Below are 19,032 nucleotides of genomic sequence, written 5' to 3' on the forward strand. Positions count from 1 at the left end.
TTTTGTTCACTGTTCCCTGCAAAAAAATTGCTTTTGATCAAAGACTTCAAATTCTAATGGTCCCACCACCTCTCTCCCTGTACGCTCCTACCCTTTCTTACAGTCTACCTAAAATAGCAACTGCATTCCCGTATGGTTACTTAGGACCCGTGTTCTGCAAATAAATGCCCTAATGAAGAGCCTCATGACCACAGAGGATCATAGGCTCAGTTCAAAGTGCTGTGATCATGTTCTCAGTGGGCCAAGGGGAACAGAGACCTTTTTTGGTTTACAGAACTTTCCCAGAGAGCATCACAGCATCCTCAGCACTGAGATTGTACCAGGGAAGGCCTGACAGCCAAGGGATTTCTGCAACATCACAGTTTTTCATCTCATCAGACAAAATACTGATTTGTGTATGTTTTATCCTCCATAACTTCTCCACAGTTACAAAATGTTGGTCCACCAAACAATTGTTTTATTCTTTTTAAAAAGGCACATAAGAGACTACAGAAAGAGGAATTCAGTGCACTGAACTGTTTAGCCAACGAAGAGACCAACCAAAGAGCAAGCACAAAGCACTCTTACTCAAAGCGAGCATTCACAACGCTCATTCAGGGCTTCATGCAAAAGCCATGCAGGACATCCAGAAATCAGGGGAAAAAAAACACTCAGAAGTATCTGGCTGCTCAGTTACAAGCAGGCTGTTGTGGTAGTAGGACCCAGTTTGTACTGGGAGGTACAGCAGGTCTGGCTTTCACATGCCCGTCTCCCTGCCTCAGTAGCACTGCCACCAGAGCATCTTGTCCTTCCTAGGCTCCAAAGTGATGGAGCAATTACTTATAAAGCACCACAACAAGGCAGCTTCACCCCAAAAAGTGTTTCCCCAAACAGCAGCTCTCTGCTGCATGTTTATCACCTCTCCATGCTTTCTCTACCAGATAGGTTTCATTAACTAGAAAAACATCTCTCTTTTCTAGTTCAGATAGGTTTGTAATACCACCCACCTGACCACAGCATCTGAGCAGCTTCCAGAATTGCATTCAGCAACATACCTAACATCTGTCACATGTGGTTTGCTTGCTTGCTCTCATCCTTTTGCCCAGGGAAGGTCTGTATGTTCAGTGGCTTGTCTCACTTTGGCTTTTTATTTTTAAGGTGCTTCTAGATGTTTGCTAGAGAAAACACCACCAGGAAATATACCTTAAACAGAGAGCAGAAAGAAGTAACTAAGTCTGTGATTCTCCTTGGAGGAATTTCTACCATTTGGTCTTGGACAGGTCCTTGGCAAACCCTCTGTCTCCTGGAAAGACAAGGTTATAAGTTCCCCTCGATCTGAAATGTTTTACAATGAGGGCTGCCCAGAGAGGTGGTAGATGACCCACCACTGGGAACATTCAAGGTCAGTTTGGACAGGGTTCTGTGCAACTTGACGTATTTGAAGTTGTCCCTGCTCATTGCAGGGGGGTGTGGCCTAGAGGACCTTTAAAGGTCCCTTCCAATCCAAACCACTCTGTGATTCTAGGATTCTGTCTGAAAAACAGGGGTTTTGAAAATGATCCTCAGACTGGAATTTAGGTTTTTTATAGGCAGGAGATGTTTAAGCCACCAGGAACCTGGAACATAAAGACAAAAGACATGAGCTTGATCTAACTCTCCTATTTCAAGCCACTGAGATCAGAACCACAGGGCAGGTTTCTGTCAGAAGCAGCAGTGATTCCTTAAAACCCATTAAACCACCTATACAACACGGTCAGCCAGCAAATCCCTCTGCGACGCCCTCGCTAACCATAGGGAATGAATGAGGGACATGCACACTGCTCCGTTGCTGCCCAAGAAAAGAACCCCAAGACCCAATTTCTTATTTGTGCTGAACAGATTAGCTAAGTAAAATACCATCAGCATTGTTGTTTTCAGACCAGAGTCAAACTTCAAGGAGAGTGACAAGTAGGACTTGATGTGGTGGCACCAAGGGCTATTTCAAATAAATGGGGCAGTCCAAACACAGATTAGACGGGGCAGTAAATGGCACCAGGAAAGAGTGATGTCCAGTAAATTCTTGAAAGTAGGGGCATGCTTTTAGGTCAGATTTTAAATGAGTATAGCAAAGGTTTAACCTGCTATAGTGGTTAGCTGAGCTTAGAGCCTTCCACCTCCTAGGACCTGAACTGATCAGCTCTGTCAAGCTTTTCTTTCCACTGGGACCTCAAAGATTTGGAAAGAGAGAGGAAGGATGAAAGGAAAGAAAAAAAAATAATAAAGGGCTTCAGTACTTAGCATCTGGGACACTCAGAACAAGGAGCCCCATGTTCCAGCCCCTGCCCAAAAGACTTCTGGGCCATACACAGTGAATCTTTCACTCTTTTTTGGAGAATGGAGCAGCTCACAAGGACAGCAGGACTCAGGCAAGCCAAGAATCCAGCACCCAGAACACTCTCCAGAGAGAAAAGAAACTTTAGTCCCCCCCAGGCAGAAGAGAGAATTGATGTCTACAATAGTGGGTGTTCTCACCACTCAGTGACTGGTTGAAGGGCAACAGACAAGGAGGGTGAAAGGAAAAGGCATAGAAGGTGGCCATGGAGCAACTTCTTCCACTGTTTTTTGAAAGCAAGCAAGTGCTTTTGCTACAGAGATCTGTCGGGAAAGATACAGTGAGAGCACCTGCTACACCAAGTTGTCCAAGACATGCAGGGGGAAGGGCTGCCACACCATGTGACAGCTAGAGCTTGTACCATCTCACAGGTCCATCAGCTGAGGGGCCTCTTACTGGTGGGGTACATGGCAAGCAAGGCACGGAGCTGGCCATGGGACAGAGGGGATCACAGAAGCTTCGTGTTGCAAGCTAGGATTTCACAGGGATGGCAATCTGCAGCTCCAGAAGCCACTGATGCACCTTTCTCTGTCTTTGCATCCAGTGCACGAGGTTACTTTCCTATAAAAAATGAACAACTGTGACTCAGTAGATCTCTCTAAAATACCTCCATAATGGAGATCCCTCGGCTGACAACACAGAAACTTCAGGCCATTGGCACTAGCCTCTATTTCCCTAGCTAAGCACCTCTCAGGTCATTTGTGGAACAGATTTTGATGGCCAGAGATGTGAGGTGAAAGCTGAAAGGCAGAGCCCTGGGCTGCAGTATCAGAGATCACCCAGCACCTTCTAGCAAACCTCATCACTGTAGAATAGACAGTAGCTGTCCTGCACAAGGTTTTAGTTTCTGTTTTACTGCAAAGCACAAAGAAGACACTATCAGCTCGCAGGCTGCGATTTCATGGTAGTGCTGTCAGCTTGCTCATTCCCACCCACTGTGCTGGTCGGGTTGTTAGTGCAGCCACATGATAAACTAGACCAGAAATGGATCCAGCTGGGAAAAAAAAAAAAAAAAAAACCAACACACAAACCAGCAACAAAGAAGAGAAGATGGGAAATGTCTGCAAGATCCATTCCCCGATGCAGTTCCTCAAGTAACTTCACCAGCAATGCCAAGGGCAGGAATAAGTGGACTGGATGAGGAAGGAAGCCAGTGTTTGAGCAGTACAGACTCAGCTGTGAAACTACTGCCTCTGTTGCTTTCAGCCAGACTGGCAGCTCAGGACTTAAAGGCTTTACACTCCACGAACAACAACGGTGGCTTACCCAGTTCCACCTGTTTGCAAACACCAAGCCCTCCTTTACACTACTTGTGCTTAGATAAAGATAGCTTTGCTAGAAAAAAAACCCAAAACATCTACATATTAATTTTTCCCCAACCCAGGAAGATAGGCATCCACTGATTACTGACCCCAGGTGTGGCCCAGGTAGGAGTCAACATCTACCCAACTGCCTGACAGCAGAGGTAAGATGCTAAACAGCACCAACACAAGACAGATGCTTTCTAAAGCCACCCGCATTGCAGTACTACACAGCCAGCTGGGAGGAAGAACAGAAAGAGAATAAAAGGCAACTGAAATCAATACAATGGATGAAAACATGCTGCTGCCTTGTCCCCCAGCACCAATAAGCCTCTAATTCTCTGCCATCCTTCAGTGCCCAAGGTTCATCGCCTTCTAAAGCTACTTTATTTACACTGAGCCCTGCCACAAACTCACATGCTAGCAATTGCAACTGAGTGCCTCCCTACATACCGGATTTTTTAAAAAGAAGGGAAAATGTGAAAGGTTGCTTCTTAGCTTTTCTTGGCAAATGCCTGTGACCCAGGAGGAAACTTCCGAAGCAGGTGAAGTGAAGGCAAGCAAGAAACCCCACCGGCAGCAGACCTTGGCTGCGGCTGGCCACACAGCTGAGGTACAGCAGCGGCTCTGCAAGCTGAGCCAGTAGAGGTCTCTCTTCCACTAATCCACTAATAAAAATAAATAAATATCTATATTTGTCTGCCTGCTCATGTGCCTTCTCTTCTGATCCCTGGTCCCCAACTAGAATAAAATAAATACAGCAGGAGTTGGCAACTCAGATGGGAACAACTTACTACTTCACTCCAGGAAAAAAAAAAAAAGCAAAAAAAAAGCTTGTGGTCTACAATGTTACCAAGCTTATAGCGTTGACTCCAGGTTACAGTATGGTCAAATCCAGACCTCCAGCTGCTCTCCTTAAGGAAAGTGAGGACCACAGCTGCGACTGTGCTTACTGGAGCACAGCCACATGCTTCCAGAGCTCTTCCAGCCTGCCCAGGTAGCAGGGCGACAGGGAGCCCTTTCTGCACCCGTAGGTCCCTGGTTTCAGTCTGGGTAGAGCCAGTCATGACAGAAAGGCTTTATCAGGCAATGGTTGGGTTTTTGGCCTCCATGTAAGACTGCTTGGTCTTTGTGGGAGTAGCGTCTGGAGCACACAAAATGGGGCGTCTGCCCACGACTGGAATCCTTGCTTAAAGTCTCAGATGTGAGGCCAAGGATAAAATTGGAATGAAACTAATGTTCCTGCCTGCTGGCTCCTCCAAACAGCTGCAGGCACAGTAGGACAGCCAGGTATAAAAGCCTGAACTGGCACAGCCTGTCTGTGGATAGGGAACGCTTAACCACAAGGTGTGTTGCTCCTCGCTTCCACCCAGCACCGGCTGGCAGGTGCCAAGATGCCGAGAGGCAGCAGGGCACCCCCCGCCAGCACAGCCTGCCACAAGCACTCGCTCAGGTCAGCTTGGCTTAGCAGAGCCATGAACTGACATCTTCCACTGCAGTGACACCAGTACCAGTGTCACTGCCTGCGGCAGCCCACCACATAATGCGCTAGCTGCAGCTGCAACACTCCCTATTCAAAACCCAGAGCTGGAGAACTCCCCCCCCAGCCCAGAGCGCTGGGATATGGCCCCCACAGGACCCTACAGCTTGCAGAGAACCTGTGGATTCACAAGGTTTATTAGGAACGGCAAGGGTACATGAAGACAGGCTCAGCTGGGGAATAGGGGGAGTCCTGAGGGTTTACCCCACAGCCTGCTCCCCAGGGACGACAGAGCGCAGGAGCAGCAGGGAATGGGCAGGAGGCAGAGCTGTTGTCGTCCCCACGCCGGCAGCAATGCACAGGGCAGCTGCGCTTCACTGCACAGCTGCACCCCTGGTTTCGGGGCGGCGGGGGGCGGGGGGTGGGGGGGAGGGCAAAAAAAAAGTCAATCCAGCTGTATCTGTTTAACTCGAGTATATCTCAATTGGAGACAGACATACATGAACACGTGCCGGCTCCTTGCGAAAGAAAGCAAGTTCAGTTAGATCCCATCTTGACTGTGAATTAGGCCTAGAGTCTGAAGGTGTCCTGCAAAAGGAAAGCCACTTTGGGACACATGCCAACTGTGGGACAACATTTGTATTTTGCCCTGGTCCTCTCCACCCATCCATTCCTTTGAATCTATCATGCTTCCATATTGCTTCTCCAACTAGAAGGAGCTCTCCTTAAAGCTGCAGGCTGTAAACCTTTTGAGGCCGGGACACTGTGCACCTGCTGCAATGGCAGCTTGGGGCCAGAAACTGACCCTGGAACAAATAGCAAAGGTCCCTGTCTATGATGGGACACCTGGGAGCAGGTCAGCTCCCAACTTTGTTTTCACCTCAGCAGTAATTTTTGTCCACACTGCTAAAGCGAGACTTTTTCTTCTTGCTTTTGCCTCCCCAGGAGTCCCAGGGGATGCCCAGGCGTCCCACCACATCTGGGCTGCAGCCCCTGTGCCACTGCACCCAACGAGCACAGAGAAGACAACAAGGAAGGAGCAGGGGCAAAGTTCTGCAGCGAGAACGGCTCCTTCACCTGTCATTTATTAGTGCTTGTTTTGCATCACTAGTAACCTCCTTTGGGAGAATTTTTGTGGCTGCTGTCAGTTTTGGTTTGTTTCTTCAGGTAGAAGCAGATTAAGAGTGGATAGCCTGATGGTGATTTGGTTTTAGTTGCACTTTTTATGTTATCATTATATAATGTCATATTATTTTTATATTATTTATATTATAGGTAAAGTTACATTTATGTGTTTGCCTAAGTAAAATGATTTAGGAATTTATTTTTCTTTAATGAAAATTAAAAAAAAAAATTAAAAGAGAGAGAGAAAAAAAAACCACATTCCTTTCTATTTTTTGCCCAATTTTGAGTCTTGCAATGACTGATGTGGGCAAGGCAGAAAGCAGGCAAGGAGACGAAAGGCACACAAGCTCCCTGGACGGAGGAGGTGGCTGAGCCTGAGTGAAACATGGCAAACCACAAACGCAGATACTACCCACTCAGTGTGAAAAATGCCTTTTTTCAGCTCAGTAAATAAACAAAACATCAGAGGTGGGGAGAAAAAATCCGTATTAAAAAAAAAGAACAGAAAGTTTTTTCCAGCAAAATCAAAGCAGAAAAGATCTTACTTGGGGACAGGGCAAACCAATATAAGCTAATTATTTTACTGCAGAACACATATTTTGGTAAAGCCATTATACTGTGAACATTTTCTTTCAGTGGGTATTAAAAAAAAATCCCAAATCAAACAAGAGAATAGTAGATTACTTTGTAAAAGGAGAAAAAAAAATTAAAAAAAAATAAAGAAATCTTAAAATGAAAAGCTGAAAATACCAAAATACCATACGAAGATGTTGAAACAAAACATGTTGATGTTTCTGAAGTGGAATGTTTTCTTTTGCAAATGAAATTCAGTGTTCCTTCAAATTTTTTTTCAGGCGAAGCTACTCAGATGTACAGATGGGTATGGACATCGGAAAACTTCATTTGCCAGTTAATTTCCCCATTTGAGGGCGAGTGGGCTGGTTCCACATCTGAAAAGCGGTGGGTGTCGATTCTGACTTTAAGGACACATTGTTAGCACTTTCTCTTCCAGCCAAACGTCTCTAGTGAAAAAAGGTCAGATCCACATCCAAAGCATTCCGGCTAAGGAACGGGTCGTGCCCTGCTCTGGCGTGGGGATGCGCAGCTTTATGTAAGGGAAAGCAAAACCTTTGGCCAGCAGGCCTGCGGCCCGCTTCCCCGGGACCGCGGCGGGCCAACGGCGGGGCAGGCCGTGCCCCCGGCCCGGTGCCCGCCGCCGGGGAAGCCGAGACCCCGAGGTAGAGGAGATCAACGAGAGTCTTACAGAGCGGGGCCAAGCGGGGGCTGCGCGGGGAAGGCCTATGGACGGGCCTAGCAGCCGCCGCGGTGCCCGGACCCACAGCGCAGCCGGACGCACAGCGCAGGGCCAGGGCCAGGGCCAGGGCCAGGGCCCCCGGCGCCTACCCCGCAGCCCACCCTCCCTCCCTCCCCGGGGGCAGGCCGCAGCCCTGCCCCAGCCCGCTCCCGGCGTGGCGCGGGGGGACGCCGGCGCCGAAGAGCCCGTCCCCGCGCCGCCGTGTCAGCCACCCCTCGGGGGGAAGGCGGGGCCGCGCCCCAGCCCTGCGCCCCCGCCCGTGGGGGGCCCCGCCGCCCCGGGACCCTGCCCGCTCCTCACCGCCGCCCCACCCCGCGCGGGAAGCGCGCGCCTGCAGGCCCGCCTGGGGAAGGGAAGGGCCGGCGCGCAGCAACGGCCCCCGGCCCGGCGCGTGAGCGCGGGCTCCCGCGCGGTAGCTGGCGGGGGCGGGCGCGCGCAAGCGTGCGCACATCTGCGTGTACGTGTGACCGGCGGGGGGGGGGGGGGGGGGGGGGGGGGGGGGGGGGGAGGGAAGTCTCTGCGCGCGCTCCCGCGGCTGCCCCGTGCGCGGGGCGGCCGCGCCTTATTGCATCAGTCGGGGCGGGCGCGGCCGTCAGCGCGGGGCGGGGCCGGGGCGGGGCGGGGCCGGGGCGAGCCCAGCCCACTCTGGCAGCTCGCCCCGCGTCCCCGCCCCGCCCCGCCCGGCCCGCGGGGAGCGGCGGGGCAAGGTTGCCTCCAGCCGCCCGAGGAGGAAACGCTGCGGCGAGGGGGCGGCGGAGGCGGAGGAGGCGGAGGACGGGGGCGCATAAAATTTAAAAAGCGGGTCGCGCCGCAGCCCCGTGCCACCCTAAATCTTCCCCCGGTGGCGGCGCTGCGCGCCGCTTCCTCCCGCGGCGGCTCGCTGGGCTCCGCCGCCACAAGCCCCGGCCCCGGGGGAGGGGAACAAGGCGCTGCCCTCGGCCCCCCGGGGAGGGGGCGCGGGGCGGGCCCGGGCGCGCGCCCTGTCCGCGGGAGGGGCGGGCCGGGGGCGGGGCTGCCCCGCTGCGGGCGCTGCCGTCGGCCCCGCGCGCCGCCGGGAGCTCCCCCGGGGGAGGGGGCGGGGCGCGGAGGGGGGCGGGCGACCGGCGCCGCTCCCCGGGGTGGCGCGATCGCGGCTGAGCGGCCCCGCCTGCGGAGCGGGGTGAGAAACCCCAGCGGCCGCGACCGAAAAAAAAATATTTTTTTTTAAAAATAACGACCGGTGTTTGCAGCCGCCCGGGCGGGGCGGGGCGCTCGGGACAGAGCCCAACCCCACATGGGGGCGCAGGGGGCTGGGCCCCGGCCCGGGGGGTGCCAGCGCCGGCACTGACCTTGCCGCAGCCGCCTCTCGCCCAGGCGGCTCCCCCCCCGCCCCCGGTCGCCCTCCCCCCCCCCCCGGGCACCCCCCGCCGCCTTCCCACGCCCCCAGCCGGGCGGCCGCGGGGATAGGCCGGCCCGGGCAGGCGCCGCTGGTTTATTTTCCATCGTCATCACTTTCTTCGTGCTGGGGGGGAAAAAAATATTTTTTCGTTTTTAGTTTTTGCGAGGGTTTTCCACGTTTGCCGGCCTGGATTGCACCCACCTCCCGCACCCCAACCCGTGGGGCGGCCTGGAGCCAAACCGGGGCGGGGGGGCGCGATGCTTGGGCGGGCAGCAGCCTCGGCAGCCGGCGGGGAAGCCCGTGGCAAGCCCCGGCCGTGCCCGTTCCCGCTCCTCGGCCCCGGCACCAGCGCGGGCTGCCAGCGGCCCGAGTCGGGGGACCGGCACTGGAGCGGGGCTGGCGGGCGGGGGTGTTGCCCCCCGCCCCTCCCCAGCACGAGGCCAGCGCAGCCCCGCGTTTGCGGGGAGGTTTCCGAGACAGGGCTAACCCAGCGCGGCCGGGATAAACAACAGGATCGCGTTGCACCGGGGCGGGGGGAGGACCCGGGTGAGCGCTGGGCGAGACTCGCACGAGGGTTGTGCCCCCCCCCCCCCCCCCGCCCGCCCCCGTTTTATTAATTTACGTATTTATTTATTTCTCGCAAGCCCCAGTGATGAGGACGCCTCTCCTCTGCATCACCCGGGGTGGGTGGGGGGCGGAGGGCGGCTGGGGCTGGGGGGATGCCCGCACCTTGCCGGCCGGGCGTGGCGGGCAGGGCGGCACGGCGATGCACAGGCTGCGGGGCCAGGCAGCCCCCCGCACACACCCACACACCCCGATGCCATTCCCTCTCTCCGACGGTGACCGCCCCCCCCCCCGCGCATCCCCGCCCGGCGGCCGCTGCACGGGGCGCGGGGGGGTAACGCGGGGGCGGTGCGGTCCCTCCCGGGACCCCGGCGGCGGGGCGGGGGGGCCGCTGCCGCGCCGGTGCCTGCACCAGCATCTGCTGGGACAGGGGTGTGCGAGGCGCCATCTTTGTTAGCAATAAACGCTGCCGTGGGAGAAGATCCACCGGACTGCCATGCGACGCCGAGGGATGGAGGATTGTTACCGGCACTGCCCCCGAGCGCTGCCGTGGGGCGGGGGGGGGGGGGGGGGGGAGGGAGGGGGCGGGGGACAGACCCGGAGGTTTAGTCGCTCCCCGGCCCAGGGAGGTGTTCGTTCGGGTTCGAGTTTAAGCCTTACGAGTCAAACGACCAAGTGCAAGAAGGACCTCGAGCTCCGTATTTCAAAAAAAACTGACAGAGGAAATTCCACTCTTTTGCATTAATAGGGCACATTATTCCAAATTTTCACAGGGCAGAATCATAGAGTCGTTTAAGTTGGAAAAGACCTTTAAGATGATCGAGTCCAACCGTTATCCCAGCACTGCCAAGCCCACCACTAAATTGCGTCCCTAAGCGCCACATCTACACCTCTTTCAAATACCTCCAGGGACAGTGACTCAACCACCTCCTGGGCAGCGGGTTCCAGAGCTTGACAACCCTTTGGGTGAAGAAAAGCCAGTGTGGCACCAAGGGCAGGGCCAGCAAGCTGCATTCCTTACTTTCACCTACGCTGGAGACACAGGAAGAGATACCCGGAGGAAACTTGCTGTTATTTCTTGAAGGAGCCCTATTTCCTCCAGTGCCAGGCTGAGGGAGGTTGAAACACACACTAATGAAGAACATATTTCTTACATATGGCAGTTTTCTTTATTGATTGCTTGATGTGAAACAATATCAATCTGGATTTTTTTTCCCCCACACATTACAAAAAAAAAAAATATTAAATTGGCTCAGTCTGCAATCTTTTAAGCACAGCCATATTAATTATCAGGAAAAGGAAAAAAAAAACCCAACAAAAAAAACCCAAACAAAAAAAAAAACCCCTAAAATGTCTACCAAATAGAGCATTTACAAATGCACAAGAACATGCCACTTTGGCTTTATGGGGGAAAATATTGTCTTCTAGATTAAAAAAAAAAATCTTTTAACATAAATAAGTTAGTATAATTTCTCAGTGTCTTTACAGAGTTATGTACACAGGTACACTTCAAACTTCTTTTTTTTATTTTTACATACAGGTACACAGGCAATGTAGAAATACTGTTTAAAGATGTAGTATCCCTTTTCCCTCACACACACTTTGGGAAGTGGGTCAGATCAGAAAACAACACTCAAGATTCAGAGCAAAAGCCCTCCAGATTAGGTTAAAAGAAGAAAAAAAAAAATAAAAGAACCACACAACGCCCCCCAAGGAAATAAGGCAATGTAACAACTGGATGATTTTACACAACTTTTACAGGCATTCAGACCTGCTATATGGATTTGAGGTCGGGAGACATGACTTTTGCTACTGCATAACGGAATCATCGCAGCTCCCACCTTAACGCAGGAGGAAGAAATTTCACAAGCGGCCTATAATAATCTGCTCTGAGCAGGGTTAGCACGATGGTATATTTAAAAAAAAAAAGAGGGGAGAAAAAACACGGTGGACCCACTTAAAGGGACAATACATCTTTAAGTAATAAAAAACCTACACTGCTTCTCTTCATACATTTCTTTGCTTGCTAGATTGTGAAAGCAAGTTCCAATCGGTCACCCTCTTTCACTCCCTCCCCCCTCCCAACAAGGTTTATGTGCTACATAAGGTAAACTATATACACAGGTAGTACAATGAAGCAAATAAGGAAACACCTAATTGCACAATGCTACATCCAATGCTTTTAGAGGCAGGTCTTTTAAGAGTGCCTAAAAATTTTAGTGTTATTGTTTTTGTTGTTGTTGTTTTGCTGCTGCTGTTTTTTCAGTGCTTGTACAGGACCTCCATCCCACGGAGGCCGGCGGTATGTATTCTCGTTGCCACTACAACTTTACATCTTCCTCGCTTCATCGCCCCCCGCCGCACCCGATGAACGAGGACACGCAACATCCTCCGCTCTGCAACGGGGAGGGAGAAGGCGATTAGAAAACGTCGAAACGCGATCCACGGCATAACCGGTTCAAACCGACACCGCATCCCCGGGGCGGGCGGGGCCCCCGCGCTCCCCCGCACGCCCGGGGCCGCCCCGCCAGCCGCCCTCGGCACCCCCCGGCGGGGAAACGGCGGCCGGCGGGACCCCTCCCCTCGGGCGCGGGGCTCGGCCCGCCCCTCCCCCCCCCCCCGGCGGGCGGCAGCAGCGGCATTTGCACGGCCGCGCACGCTGCCGCGCTCCGCCACGGCGCACGCCAGCGGGACTAATTTGTTGCAACTTCTACTTTACAGCTTAATCTCTTTCTGCACAATCGCAAATCGTGTTTGTAAACCTCGCTCCTAACCTCGGCTCCGCAACCGCCGGCGCAATTTACCAACTCCCTCCGCCCCAGCCCTCGCCTTAAAACAAAACAACAACAAGGGCGGGGGGGGGGGGGGGGGGGGGGGGGGGGGGAGGGAGGGCAAAAAAAAAAAAAGCGCACAACGCAGCTCCCATTAACCCGCTCTCTTCCCTTTGCCCGTGTCTAAAACACCACCAAAACAACCGGGAAAAGAAGAGGGGGAGGAAAAAAAAAAAAAAAAAAAAAAAAAAAAAGCAACCCTGCCTAGCTCGATTTTTTAAAGAAAGCGCCCGGGCTCCCCTCAGACCCAGCTCCTTGGCTTATCTCTCCCGGGGCGGGAGGTCGCCGCGACGTGCGACCGCAACGCTGACATGGTAGGTGGAAAAGCAAATCGGGGCGGGGGGGGACGCCAGAGAGGAAAGGAAGCCCCCCGAAACCCCTCGCCATCTGACATCATGCACCAGCCGCCTTTCAAACTCCGTCCCTCCACCCGCACGGTCCTTGGGAAAGGTCCTTCCCTGCCTCCCGGCCGGCCCCCCGAGGAGGGAGGGAAGGGCTGCGGCAGGCTCGGTCCCACCGCGGCCGGGACCCCGGCCACAGCCCCGACCCCGGCCCGGGCGATGCCGCGGAGCCCAGCGCTGCGCTGCGGCCCTTGTTTTGTTCTCTCCAAGCCCTATGGGACCCACCCCCAGCCTCCAACACACCCCCAGCCCTCAGCGGCTGAGGAAAGGACCCTTCCTCACAGAAAAGGCCCCGCAGCGACCCCAGAGGGCCCGAAGCCCCCCCGCCCCCCGCAGGAGCGGGATACCCGCTCGGTCACCCTTTCTCTCTCATTTGCATCCTAATGCCAGCGCCTATAGGGAACCTACCTAAACGCTTTACGTTTGATGTCTTCTCGGGCTTGATTTCTTGGGTGTTTGCTCCACTGAACTGGCACTGGGGGAGTCTTCTGAAACCTCTTCTTCTGTTGTGTTGGCTCTTTTATTTTGAGGACAGGAATCTAGGAGGGGAAAATTAAGAACATGGGAGGGGGTGGGTGATATTGAAATATTTTCCTTCCAGATGTTTGCTCGGCATCCACGGGGGGGGTGGAGGGGTGGTGGTTAGATGGGACCGAGGGAAATATTCCCGATCCCCATGTCAGCTATGAGCTACGTGAGAGCGAGCAGGGGGAGGGGAGGTGGGCTTCTCCCTAGCTGAGAGATGCAAGTTTGCTGTTTTGCGCTACAATCCCTGTCCGTCCTCTGCTTGGCGTGAGCGCTCTAACCTCCTCCCGCCCGGGCAGCGGGCCGGGTCCCCGCAGCGGGGCGGCGGGGGGACCAGGGGGTGCGCCGCGCCGAGGGGCTTCTCCTTGGCAAATCATCTACCGGCTGCCATAACGCGACTGCCCCGGGACCGCAAACAGCACCTGGGCTTTTTTACGCGAAAGGAGGCGGGGGGGAAAGGGAAGGTAACACACCGCGCCGGTGCCCCGTGGGGCACAGCCCACCGCAGCCAGGCCAGGCAGCGGCACGGGGGAGGGGGCCCGAGAGCCCCGGCGCGGCCACCGGCGGGGAGCAGCGCTGCCGCTTTCGCGAGAGTACGTTACCATCGGTGGCAGGTCTTTTCCTCTGCCCAATGCACTGCTCTGCAAAGTCCGTCTGATTTTCAGAAACATCAGTCTTTTGATCTACACAGTGAGTGTCCTCTGAGATTCCCTGAGAACCGACAAAAACCACGGTTTGGCAATTCCCGTTTACATCCAAGCTCTGGCGGCCGGCGGACTTGCAGACAGTTTTCAGTAGCCTGGGGGGTCTGAAGTAGAAGTCGGGCGAGCTCCCCTTCTCCACGGCTTGCCACTCGTACCTGCCTTCCAGTGGCTTGTGATTCTGGAAATCGAAATTCCACTTCCTCTGGCATGCCTCCTCCATCTCCTGGCGGTGCTTCTTCAAGTCCCTGTTTAACTCTTCATGATTCACCGGCCCGAAGAGGTTCCTGCAAGCTGACGGCTTCGGGTACTCCGACTGCCTGGCTTCCATGCGCTCCAGGGTAGGGCTCCCATTAGAAATTCGGACGTTTGACATCTCCCCCCACCCTCTTTCTTCTGGCGGCGGTTGTTTTGCTCGCTGTTCTCCCCCCCCCCGGCCGCCGCCTCCTCCTTCTCCTCCTCCCCTCCGCCTTTTATTTATCTCTCGGCGGCTCTGCGCCGCGCTGCCCCGCTCTCCGGCCCCGCTCGCCCTCGGCCCGCGGCGAAGGGGCGAGGAGCAGCCCTTGCATAAGCGACGGCCCGGGGATGAGCCCCAGAGCCGCCGCCGCCGCGGAGCCCGGGCGGGTGGAGGAGCGCTGCGCGGGGGGAGCGCGCAGGCGGGAGCGGCGCTGCCCTCCGCGGCCCCGGCTCCGCGCTGCCCCGCCGGTGCCGGCGATGCCCCCGCCGCTCGCACCGCCGCCGCGTAGTAAAAGCGAGACGGAAAAAAACAAGGGGAGACGAGCCCTTTTCTCGGTTGCCCAATATGGCGATTGAAGGGAGGCTGACGAAGAAGAAAATGATTGACAGGACGAGTCTATTTAAACAGCCGGGCCGAGCCATTGGTTACGGCGGCGGGCACCGCCCCGTCGGCCCGGCCCTACCTCGCCGCCGCCGCCGGCTCTAAAGGTGGGCTGGGCTCGGCTGCCGCCCCTGCGGGCCGGGAGCGGGCCGGGCCGGGCCAGGGGAGGCGGGGGCCGGGGGCCGGGCCTTGGGGGGGCGACGGGGTAGGAGGGCACCGCGCCCGCCGCCTCCCCCCCCGCCAAGCCCGGGCCCGGCAGGATTCGGGCCCGCCACCCCCCAGAAAACCCACCCCGTCCCGTTGCTTGGCCGAGAGGCCCGGGTAATGGTGGCGGCTGGGTACGTTTCCAATCGTTCCTGTGCCAGGGGTCTCCCACCGCCCTGATTTTCCTGGGCTGGGCTCTGGCGACGCAGCCCCCCCGAAGTCCGGGGTTAGGGGCAAGCTCGGAGCTAGCGGGGGGGGGGGGGCAGGGGACACCGGCAGCCCAACCCCGCTGGCTGCAGCGCCGGGCTGGTGGCTCCCGGGGCGGGGGGGTGGGTGGGGGGTGTCACCTCTTGCTCCCTTCCCAACAGAGAAAGGAGTATGTGAAGAAATGGCTCTAAAAAAAAAAAAAAAAACAACCCAACCCTGTGCAGGGATTTCGATCTCGGCAAGCAGGGGAAAGAAAACAAAAGCATTCGGTTTTGTCCTGTCTGTGTGCTCGGAAGATTAGATGAGCCGAGAGTCACAGCCAGGGATTTTTCTAAGCAACTTCCTCGGACAGCTGCAGCAGGTACGGTGGAGATAAGGGCAACGGTGTCCTCCTCACCTCCTGCCCCTTCCATGGCCATCTTCCCTCGCCAGGCAGGGCAGCCCCTCAGCACGCTGCAGGACACTGTGGGTGCCCTCAGGTGCTGAAAGTTTTGACTTTTCTGGGGTGCCACATCTCAGGAACGGAATCCTTAGAAGGTTGGAGGCTCTTGGTGCCAACCCATCTGGACAGCTCTCCTCTGAGAGCAGAGCAACACTCTCCAAATTCTTCTTCTGGGGGGGTGGGGCACCGCAGTGACAACCTATCTCAACAAGGCAGGGGTCAACACAACTGGGTTTCACTGGCTGAGACAAGAATCAACTGATCTGGCCTTGGAAGACGTAGAGCTTTTACCCTGTGCCATACACAGACAGCCTCACTCTGGTTTGAGGTCTAACTCTGGATGGGTGACTGAAATTTTTCTTGCAGTTGCTCTTGCAAACTGGTATGCCAAACTTGGCACACACTGGAGGGGGACAAAACCATTACACAGCATTCAAGCCCAGGCTACAGCAGTCTGCTTGCCTTCATCAACTCCAAGGTAGTAGCCCCTGGCCTTTACTCACACCACTCACCCGAGTAATCGCAGTATGGCCAGACCCAAGTTCAAAAAACATGATGTGCACAGGCAAAAAAAACCCCGAAAGAATACAAGTGAGATCGGTTTAAAAACCACAAGGTTGAAATAAAATATTACCCATGTTATTTTTATTTGTTTGCCGGGTTTTTTAGCTCTCAGAAGTTGTTTTCCAACTCCTCACAGCAACCGCAAGTTCTAGCAATTCACTTACAGAAAATTAAAGCTGACATTCTCATGTCTGCAAGAGTTGAGGCTTTTTTTTGAAGTTTCAAGTCCATGATAAAACTGCCTCAGCTGGCAAAGTGGGGCCTATTCATCTGCTTTATTTGCAGGATTCCATCTTTGTTTCTCCAGCCTTTCCTGTCTTTGACTTCCATAGCCACCAGCAAGGAAGTCCCATTTGAAACTTGTCTTCACCTTCTCTGTCAGGTGTGGGACACTTGGTTTTGTTGATCTAACAAGACAGTGATTGTAGGCTAAGAAAGTGATCTGTAAAATATGTCCAGGGACTCCCTGAGGGTGCCCAGGGCTCACCCTGCTGATGGGGGCCTGCCAACTGGTAACCTGCGGAATGTCCCACCGGTGACTCCTTCCATGAGGAGTTCCCAGCCTCTGCTCCCTGGGAATCACAGCTTGTCTCCCGAGTCCACAAAAAAAAAAAAAAAAAAAGTAAACCCCTCATCGGTAGGATTATGACATTGTGCTGGAGGAGAAACACATACCGGGGGGGGGGGGGGAAGGGGGGGAATATGGGGTGCCCCACAGGTAAACAACCAGGAACACGACTGAAGTGCAAAAGAGCACCGAGTTATCTGCAGCCTTTGGAAAAAGAAGAAACAAGTCACTGTAGGACAAGAACCTTCTCCCTCCCCCCCTCCCCGTTCTGTTTACACCTCCCCTAGCACAAGTGCCTGGGACTGAGCCCCTGGATGCTGTACAAGTATATTGAAAACGAATAATTAAAGCCAAAGGGGCGGGGGGGGGGGGGGGGGGGCGCGAATAATTTAAGCCACTGTTGGAAGCAAAAGAGAAAATGAAGAGGGAGTGGTCAGTGCCTTGGCTTATCCCTCTATTCCTTCTCCGCCATCCACCCCCCGCTCTCCGAGGGGCTGGGGGGAGGCAGGGGGTGTACCCCCGCAGCCGCGGTAGCTCCGCGCCATTCCGCGGGCAGCGCAGCCCCCAACCCGCGCGGTCGAAAACGCTGGGGTCGCGCTGGGACAAACGATCAGGAAAGGGGATAAAATGAAGGAGACAAAAAAAAGAAAACGCAAAAACAGCAGAGCGGACCCCACCCCCCCTTCCCCGGGGTTGGGGGAAGCGGCCGGAGCATCCGCGGCCGCGGGGACCGAGCGCGATCCCCGAGCGCGGCCACACGGTCCCCGCGGCCCTTTCGCTCCCCCACCCCCACCCCCCCGATGCGGTCTGCGCAATCCACCTTAAATCGCTGCGGCTGCAAAGGAGAAAAAGGCTGTGTCTGCAGCGACCTTGCCATGATCTAAAGTGTTTTGTTTACAGTCAGGCACCCCCGATGGCTGCAGCAAATCGTGAGAGAGGCAGGCGCCCGCCCGTAGTAGCAGCGAAGCGTGAAAAAAAAAATACACACACACACAAAAAAAAAAAATACTACAGCCCCGGAGTAAAGATCTGGAAAGATCAGAGCGCCATCGTCTTGCAGAAGATGCGCACAGCAGCGGGCTGCGGAGGGGAGGCGTGCGCGGGTTTGCGCGGCCGCGCAGCAGGGCGGGGTGAGGAGGGGGGCGAGCTCGGAGAGCGACCCCGAAGCTCCTGCCTCCCACAGCCGGGTTCTGCGCGCTCTGGTGCCGTTTAAGCTGCAGATGCCGCCAAAGATCGGGAGAGAGGATTAGAGAAAGAAAGGAAAACAACACAAAAAAACCCCAACCCCAAACCCCAACCAAAACTTGGAGGAGTGAACCAGAAAGGAGGGAGGAGTGTTTGTGGGGAGGTCTGTGTGAGGAATGTCCTGGCTCCTCTAAGCCTCTGAACACCCTGTCCCCTCACTTCCCAGTACCCTGCTCCTCTCTCATTTGGGCTTCTCCACTGGCAGCGTGCTCCCTGGTTTTGTTTCCCCCAGAAGCGCTCAGGCAAGCTGCCCGGCCCGCCTCGGCCACCCGCCTTCCCCGGCACTTCACAAGGTTGTCAAGTGAACCAGCACATCTGAACTGTGCACAGAAAGCATCTGCGTTGTTTGGGATTTTCGATATTCCCTTGCAAACAGCATGGAAACTGGGAATAATAGTGTCTTCCCGAGTTGAGGATGAGTCTTCCAGAGTGGCGGATGAAGGCGGCAGGGGCACGGCGTGACCCATTTGAAAGCCAGAGGCTTGAGAATGTTTGCTTCTCACCCACCTCAGCTGTGGCTAAGCCGATGCTGTTCCCCCACACCGCCAGTTTTTCAGGCCAAACACTAAATTCTCCGAGAGACACGGGGTGAGGCCGTCACGAGACCGGAGGCGTAGGCCTCGAGAATCCACCTGAGCGCACCGGGGATACCCATACCATGCTCGCCAGGAGCCCTTCCCTTCTGGGCAGGATCAGGGCCCGCTGAGGCTCAGCAGCAGAGACCGTCAGGGAGCCCAGAGCCACTGTAGCCTACGAAGGTCCTGGGCTCTCACCCTGCAGCACTGGGGCGCAGAGCAGTGCCGAGGGGGGCGAGGAGATGCCTGCCCCGCTCGGTGCCACGCTGCAGGGGCAGGGTGCAGCAGCCTCCCTGCAGCCTCCCTGGCATGCAGCCGCTCCCGCTGCCCGCCCTGACCCCCGGCCGCAGGCAGCAGGGCTGAGCACGGGGAGCGGGCAGGTGGGCTGCCAGAGAGGGCACAGCCCGGCGGAGTCGAA

At 55.6% G+C, this 19,032-nt stretch overlaps 2 protein-coding genes across 2 annotated transcripts in view; one reads left to right on the forward strand and one right to left on the reverse strand.

The window, feature by feature from the left end:
• Positions 1–11,016: 11,016 nt before the first annotated feature.
• Positions 11,017–14,778, reverse strand: CDKN1B (cyclin dependent kinase inhibitor 1B). Its single transcript, XM_080392461.1, has 3 exons — positions 13,873–14,778; positions 13,154–13,284; positions 11,017–11,909 (listed from the first exon to the last, which is right to left on the reverse strand). Exons 1-2 carry the CDS (start codon positions 14,345–14,347, stop codon positions 13,163–13,165), a joined length of 597 nt encoding a protein of 198 aa, XP_080248587.1. The 5' UTR covers positions 14,348–14,778; the 3' UTR covers positions 11,017–11,909; positions 13,154–13,162.
• A 319-nt stretch (positions 14,779–15,097) lies between these two features.
• The window catches only part of MANSC1 (MANSC domain containing 1), a 342,189-nt gene continuing 338,254 nt past the window's right edge, over positions 15,098–19,032 (forward strand). Inside the window, exon 1 of the mRNA XM_080392420.1 lies at positions 15,098–19,026. The gene's annotated coding sequence lies outside the window, so the exon portion shown is untranslated. The remainder of the gene's footprint in view (positions 19,027–19,032) is intronic.

This window comes from Falco punctatus (genome assembly GCF_963210335.1).
Source record: "Falco punctatus genome assembly, chromosome: 6".
In the NCBI taxonomy this organism is placed as follows: Eukaryota; Metazoa; Chordata; class Aves; order Falconiformes; family Falconidae; genus Falco; species Falco punctatus.